The sequence below is a fragment of the Phalaenopsis equestris genome, unplaced genomic scaffold, assembly GCF_001263595.1.
Source record: "Phalaenopsis equestris unplaced genomic scaffold, ASM126359v1 Scaffold200232, whole genome shotgun sequence".
Classification (NCBI taxonomy): Eukaryota; Viridiplantae; Streptophyta; class Magnoliopsida; order Asparagales; family Orchidaceae; genus Phalaenopsis; species Phalaenopsis equestris.
Window position 1 is genome coordinate 60,572 of NW_018220067.1, and position 8,457 is coordinate 69,028.

Sequence of the window (8,457 nt, forward strand, 5' to 3'; positions counted from 1 at the left end):
AATAGGTTCTTCAACATTCACAGAAATATTTTTTTCTGAATAAGTTCATTAAAACTGAATCTAGATATTAGAGCTAAATTCTAAACAAATATATCTTTAAAAACAAATAATTTAAAAAAAAAAAAGAGTTTGTCATTCAAAGGTATAAGTTTTGCATTAGCTGAGTAGGTTCTTCAACATCCATATATATATTTTTTCTGAATAGGTTAATCAAAACTAAATCTAGATATTAGAGCTAAATTCTAAACTATACAAAAAAACTTATTAGGAACTGAACGCCGCAAAAAATTCAAAGGGATAAGGTTTGCATTAGCTGAATAGGTTCATCAACATTCACAGAAATATTTTTTCTGAATAGCTTCATTAGAACTAAATCTAGATATTAGAGCTAAATTCTAAAAAACATATCTTTAAAAATAAATAAATAAATAACGAGTTTGTCATCAACCTCCCTGCCCCCGCCCCCCCCAAAGACATAAGTTTTGCATCAACATTCACAGATATTTTTTTCTGAATAGGGGCAGGCATGCAGGCATGCATGCAGGCAGGATGCATGCCTGCATGCAGGCAGGCAAGTAGGGCAAACATAAATAAATAAAATAAAATAAAAACTAATTCTCATTAAAAGATAGGAGATTCTACATGCATGCAAAACTTTCATATTTATCTCACAGAAAAACTTTCATTATTGCAGATACAATATGAAATTTAGCGCTCTCACATTTTAAAAATCAAATCCATCTTTTCATCCACAAGCACAATGCTATGCGTGTAAAAATGAAACTTTGGGTGTGAGATAGGTAAATCCATAAGAATTGGGTGTTATTTATATAATTTTCCCTAAAAACTATGATAAAGGTTTACATCAAGATGATTACTACCAGGAATTATAGCAAGTTCATGGAAGAATGAAATTATTTTTACATAGTTTCACCACAGTTACATCATATATGTGAAATATTACCTTCATGTCATGTTACATAAATCATATCAATGAAGAATGAAATTATTTTTATAAAAATAATTTATTAGGAACTGAAAAATGCAAAAAAAAATTCATAGGTTTAAGTTTCGCATTAGCTGAATAGGTTCATCAATATTCTCCGAAATATTTTTTCACAACTTACTACAGCAGAGTACAAACATGTTTAGTTCAGTTTTTATATTATGTTCAAACATGCTTCAAAAGTACAGAGTGAAGCATTGAATGGTAATTTACAGGCTTACCAAAGTCAGGCAGATAATCTCACTAAAAAGACAGGAGTAATATTAAAAGATAAAAAGTGCTTCCACAAATTATCAGAGAATTTTGCACTATGAGCATCATACAAACCACCTGCATGAAGAAAAGCAAGTTGGTGAGAACGTAACCTGTATAATATAAACAAAAAATTAATATTAAGTTCAAAGTAATTAAGTAGATTGCATAAATATCAATGAATCCATCAAGCAATACAACTAGCATTTATTTAAAGCTAACAAATAAAACAAGGGGGAACATTCAGAGACACCTCAAGATAGAAGGTCGTCCAAGCTTTCCATTATATAGGCATATCAAGCAAGCTCCGGGAGATTAACAGGCCTGCCTGCAACAAATAAGGGACACTGAAACCCTCATGATGAAGCAAGCTGGAGAAGTCCAGAGAGTTCCAGAAAGTAGCAACTGATAGATAGAAAACACTTACTCTAGTGCATCCATGGCCTGGATTATTCGTTGGAATTTGAGGCCTTTGGCTTGGGAAGGATGATTTGATGCTAGGCTCAATTAAAGGAGACTCATTCAAAGAGCTTGCCACCACATTGGTAACGGGAATCTTCTCTGTGAGTGGGAAGCCAAAGAGCCTACAACTGCTACCACTACCATGAATGATGCTCTGACCGTTCTTATGAACTGGCGCTTTAAACCTCGTCAAATTTTCACAACGAGTTGTGAAGGAAGCCGGTTGCACACGAGTTCCCTCAGCTGAAGATATTGGGGCAGATAAGTTGCTATCATCAGCTTTCTCCTTTTCATTTGTGTCATATAACGAATAAGTGCATGGAAGTTGAGAGGCAGCTTGTTGAAACATCAACACTGAAGAAGGTGAAGAGACTTGAGCTGCTGTGGTGCATGGCTGTATGAAGGTACAGTAGCCTTGAAGTGGCGGAGCAGAACACCTTCCAGCACTGTAGGATTCAAATATTTTAGATCCATCATTTTCTCTATGACTTTCAACAGCCAAACCACGGAATGATGGCAACACTGGTACTATTTCTTGACCTTGCAAGACCTTATGGAACCGCATAGATTCCCCAAAGCCTGTGCCCTGGAAATGAAAATCAGAGTTTCCAGGCGGAACTCTGGCATTGCCTCCTGAGCCAGCTAAAGAGCAGCTGTTAGGGTTGGCAATGCATCTCCTCATTTCAGGCAAATGATGGCTTCTCATCTCAGAAAGATGAGGAAGAGTTGCATCACCCCCGTTATAAGGAGACTTAAAACCAAAAATTTCTTGACCTTGCAAGACCTCTTGGAACCTTGCAGATTCCCGCAAGCTCTGATAACCACTTCCACCTGCAGGTATAGTATTGTTTTTACATTAACAAATGTGCTGGAACCAATTAAAAAGCACTGCAAGCTTTAATATGGGCTTACTAGGATGTGGATAATCAGCACTGATAGAGGGAATACTAATTCTAGTTCTTTTTGAACCAGAAGCTAAGAGACTGTTTGGACAAGAGACTGATCCGGTGGGCTCTACTTCCCAAGGAGAGACCCTGTTATGTAAACTGTTGTCCACATCATCTTCATCCCATCTTACCTATAAGGATAAAGACTTGAGGAAAATAAACAACATGGAGCAGAATTAATATACACTCACAACAATCATCTTCCTTCAAAGGTCAAAAAACCAGTAACAAACATATGATTTAATGAATAATCCATTAAAAATTAATAAAAAAAATTTTATCGGCAAACAACTTCAAAATCACTTACAAGTGAAGATTCTATTTTCACATTCAAATAGATCAGAAAAATAAATCGTCACTTTCTAAAATATGATTTCCATCCACAAGCAGGAAATAAGTCCTTATTTGGATTGCAGTATTCTCACCAATTGGAATTCAAGTAAATTTTGATAATCTCGAAGGTTTTGGGAAACCTTTGCTCATAACTGACTCATACACATAAGGCATAACCCTCATGTTGTGAAGAAAATTGCATAAGTGCACTAGACAGGCCAAGCCAAGGCTGCACAAGTTAAATTAATAAATGCATTCTGATGCTGCATCAAAAGAAACTAATTTGCCCAAATAAAAAATTAGAAAACATCAAATTGAGATCATTATATATCTTTCTTGGCACATCTCACTTAAGTTTCTATTAGTAAGCCCTATATCCAAAAACGTTTTATATCAGAAATATTTTTTAAGCCTATTCACGTTGGATATTCTTGGAGTTCCATGTAAAAAGTTCAAATAATACATATTCAAAATTTACTGTTCGAAATATTTTGCGGAGCATATAGAATTTTCATCTTGCAAGAAAAGCATGCCCCTAAAAAAATAGAAATTGAACCCTTTTTCTTATTGACCTTTTATAATCCCACATCCAAAACTTGCAAGGCTTAGGATGAAACTAATTTCTGTATGGCCTTACTGACTGATGTCCCTTATTTAAAATATTATCAAAATGCCTTAATCTAATCTCAGCCTCCCTCTTAGCGTGATCTGAGATGACAAGATGATTATTTCTAAATCCCATCTTCAGTTTTAAATATTATGAAACTTTAATCTTCAGAAGTGAAAGAAATTTGTTGTGCGCTGACCTCTGAAACAATTATGGCAACTGAAGAGATATGATAGGTTTACCATGGTGTGCGGGTCATGGAAGGTATCCATCAAATAATGCCAAATTAAACAATAAAAAAAACAATAAAACCAATCACTAGCCAAACTTAAAATAAAAGCTTCTTCCTAAAAACACGGAAACCATTTTCAAGAGATGAATTGTATTTGAATTTTCTACTTTGCTTTTGGGTGCAACTTTTCATTTGTGGTTTCTTGCGTACCCATGCACACAAGTGGGCCGTGCATAAAACTAGTATTACTATTGTGACCCCCCTCCATTCCCTAAGAATAACCTCTCCATTAGAGTATGTATCTTCTGATGGACCATATCAAATTATTAATATTTGAGGTTCGGATGGAGGAACGGTAAGTATTTTTCATCATCATTGATAATGTATGAGAGATGGTAATCTACAATATTTAATTATTCATATGCTGAAATCATCCAAATCTACCCTTTAGGTTAACTATTTTACTTGGAGTAATATTGTGTGCATGGAAGAACTAATTTTTCAAGGTGTGACAAAGCAAGTATAAAACACCAATTCCTTGATTAAATGTTAGCATATCCTGCACACTCAAGTACACAAAAAGCATGCATATCTCCCAACAAGTGTGAGAGTATACACGCGCGTGCAAAAGAACACACACATATGCAAACCCACGCATGCACGTACGTGCGCGTGCACACACACATGTAAGCATGCATGCACATATGCACGTACGTGCGCGTGCACACACACATATGTATGGATGCATGCACGCACACACATGCACACATGTAAGCATACAAAAAGCATGTATGTCTCTCTATGTGAGAATGCACACACACAAACATGCACGTGCACAAAGAATTATCGTTCTATTTCCATCTAATTTCGATGTTAATGATTTAATATTCAAATTCAATACTTTTTTTTTATTTGTTAAGATAATTAAAACTAGTAATAAGCACAATTTCAAGGCATTGAGAATTAATAGTTGTGATGCAAAAAAGCAACAACAAGCCTTTATCCCACTAAGTGGGGTTGGCTACATGAATCATTTTTCTACATTGAGTCCTATTTCGTGTCATATTTTCATTTAGTTTTAAGATATTAAGATCATTTTTTATATAATATGTAAAAAGGGAAAAAAAAACAATGAATACTTCTAATTGCAAGAAAAAATTACTTGCAATTTCAAAACAATTTATCAACAGAGATTTTAAAAAATTGAAATCATAAATGATTGATGACTTTTAAAGTGTAACTTACAATTTTGAGAAGTAAAATGCACATGTAAAACTCGATTTTTTAATAGCCTCTTCAACATGCTTAATAAATAGTTTAATTACTGTGATAAAAAATAATGAAAGTGGACACATAAATAACTTAAAGTTGTGGACTTTCAAATTTAAGATTACAAAAAAATGTATACAAAAACAACAAAGCCTTAATACCACTACGTGGGGTCGGCTACATGAATCTTTTTTTCTCCATTGCGTCCTATTTAGTGTCATATTTTCATTTAGTTCTAGTAAATTAAGATCATTTTTTATACAATAAGCCCCAGTCTTCCTAGGTCTACCTCTGCCTTACTTAACATAAGTTGAATCTAGAACATCTATTCTCCTAATCAGATCATCAGATAGTCGACGCTTAATGTGACCAAACCATCTAAAAAGACTTTTTTCTAATTTTATCAATCATAGGAGCTACATCAACCCTATCACGGATATATTCATTTCGAAAGATGTATACGCAAAAAAAAAACTTCTTGGGATAAAAATATTTATCCCCTACTTATAAAATAAAATAATACTTCTTGGAATAAAAATATTTATCCCCTACTTATAAAATAAAATATCAAACTCATACATAATATTTACATATATTATAGAGTTCATAAACATTATATGGCCAATAAAACTCGAAATGCATAACGAAATCTCCATCCTATATAGCCAAGTGGCATCTATACTTTTAGAATACAGCACATCTATAGCTAAAACTTAATCATTGCTTAAAGTTAATCTTTTCATAGTTTTCATGAGAATAATTAGGGAAAATCCCTCTTTTTTTTTAAATTAAAAAAAAAGAAGGTCATAGTCAAGATAGAATAACTATTTGAGAAATTTTCTCGAGCTATAAAAGAACTTCCAAGAAAATAATGTAATACACAGGAACTCATGAACAAAATATACTTCTATAGAGCTGCAAAAGTTAGATAAGCAAAGGCACAATCATAAGTTTTTTCATGAAAAATGAATTAAGATATTACCAAAAATATCTAACTGGCATGGAATGTGTTCTAAGGTGTAATATAAATGAAGACCAACAACAAGTGTCATAGGAAATGAAATCAACAACAAAACAAACACGTTATTTGATTGATTCTCCAATATTTTGTATTTGCATATTGTCTGGGAGAACTCCAAAGTAGAAAAATCAATAGAAAGTGCACAAAATGGGAGCAATACTATGATGCAAACATAGAAAAAAGGAACAATATATTTTGAAAAAGGACAGATCTATTATTTAGAAAATAGTACAGATATGTATGCGACCATAATGATTACATGACATTTATTATATGTGATCTCATTTGCACCAATATTTTTAGCAACGCCTATACTTTAAAACAAGGTTAAGTGTATGAATAATGGAATGTCTGAATAATTATGAATACATGTTTGTTCAACATCAAACAAATTACCCTACAAATTGAGGCATTATCAAAAATAAATTGAATAACATTTGAAGAGCCAACCATCACTTTTGCTTCTTTAAACAAATTCAACATAAACATTGTCCCGCGGATTTTATTGCTTTGATAAACATTCAATAAATTTTTATGCTATCATAAAAATGATAAGTGGTCTTCTTTGTGGGTCAAACAAGCCATCACAATACTAAATTAACTCTCTCTCACATTTGTTGTATAGCATTTCAAGTAAATGCATACTTATAGTAAGGATTTTTTATAAATTTAAAAGCGAGGTCGGATTAAAAAAAATTCTTCTCACATTTTCAGCATCTAGTAGTTCTCATTGAAAAAATTAAGTCTTTTCAAAATTGTCAATTTTTTTTTTTCATTTCGTGAATTCATACCTATTCATTCATTCTACATGAACATAAATTAACATTAGAGTCATCAATTTAAATCAAAGAAGTGGACACATGAGCAATTGCAATGATATCTTATGGAGTAGTTTTTTTTTATCCTATCATAAAAATGATAAGTGGCTTTCTTTGAGGGTTAGATCAGCCATCATCCATTAAATTAACTCCTTTCGTTTCAAATATTTTCTCTGTCAGTTCAAGTAACTTCTTAATTTTAAACCTCTCCATGAAATAACTTTAATATAATGCCATTTTACCCGAGTGCCATGTAACAAACAAGAATATTGTTACATACAAATGTAAATATGGTGTTATAATGAGGATTTTTTTGTAAATTTAAAAGTGAGTTCAATTAAAAAAATTCTTACAATATTCACCATCTATTAATTCTCACGGACACAAATTAAATGCCTTCTCCAAAACGGTATTTTCAAAAATAAATTATTTTCTTAAATGTATTCTCTTTCATTCTACATGAACATTAAAATTAATATCATCAATATAAAAAAAAAATGTGGAATGGCATGGCCCATGATTCGACACCGCGATAATGGTATATATATATCACATCCTTTTATCATTATCCACAGTGATATTTGCGGAACTTCAAAGGTGAAAACTAAGGGGGTTCAGATGATTTATCTCATTTATTGAAGATCAAACTACAACCAGTTGGGTATTTTAAATGAAGAAGAAACCTAAAATAACACAAATCTTTCAAACCATCAATGACATGATTAAAACTCAATTTCAATGTAAAATTGTGATCCTCGCATGTAATACTTCAAAGAAATATTTCAACTCCATATGTGGGTCCCATTTTATATGAATACATTTATTGATAACTATTAAAAATAAGCAAAGAAAAAAAAAAGTCATCTCCTTAAGATAATGTCATCAAATTTCTAAACATTTTGGGGGCAGAGTAGTTCTTATTGCAACATACCTTATCTAGCCTGATTCATAACTTCAAAACATTTCTTTATAATTTGATGATTACTTATCCTCACATTACAGTATTATATTCTACAATCTCACTTAAAATCTTTGGATGTGTATCCCTTGTTCATGACCATTCCCAAAATCGCACAATACTTGACACTAAATCTATCAAATGTATTTTACTTTGGTATTGCAATAATAAAAAGGGATATAAATGGTACTCTCCTGTCACCATAAAATACTATAAGTCCGTTGATGACACATTTTTTTTTAAAATCAATTCTACTATCTCTAATGTTCAAGAGAAGAGTACAATTGAACATCAATTTTGGGATGCACATAATCTATACGGTCTCACCACCTAATCCACCTAACTTTCCTATCCTGGTTGAAGATATTCAATCAACCCAGCCTGAAATTTAGAACAGAGAACTTCATATGTACAAAAGGAAAAAGAAAATTCTTGAGCACATGGAAGACAACTTGCAAGGGCAGAACAACTCAAACTAATACTCGAGTCTGCATTCACCTAATATTTCAAGTAAAGAGCCTTGTACTCATGAGTTATCCCCTTACTCTTCCG

General features: G+C 32.5%; 1 protein-coding gene across 6 annotated transcripts in view; it reads right to left on the reverse strand.

Moving 5' to 3' along the window:
• Positions 1–1,059: 1,059 nt before the first annotated feature.
• LOC110035841 (auxin response factor 3-like) overlaps positions 1,060–8,457 on the reverse strand; it is a 49,331-nt gene continuing 41,933 nt past the window's right edge. Inside the window, exons 9-12 of one of the 6 annotated variants that reach the window (XR_002295175.1) lie at positions 2,633–2,798; positions 1,686–2,551; positions 1,512–1,582; positions 1,060–1,336 (exon numbers count right to left, since the gene is read on the reverse strand). Coding sequence is in view for 4 of the 6 variants with exons in the window: in XM_020740151.1 (XP_020595810.1) it covers positions 1,555–1,605; positions 1,686–2,551; positions 2,633–2,798 (1,083 nt within the window). In the remaining 2 variants the exon portion in view is untranslated. Of the gene's footprint in view, positions 1,372–1,511; positions 1,606–1,685; positions 2,552–2,632; positions 2,799–8,457 lie in introns of all 6 variants that reach the window. The other 5 variants (XM_020740151.1, XM_020740150.1, XM_020740153.1 and 2 more) reach the window with 5 other exon arrangements.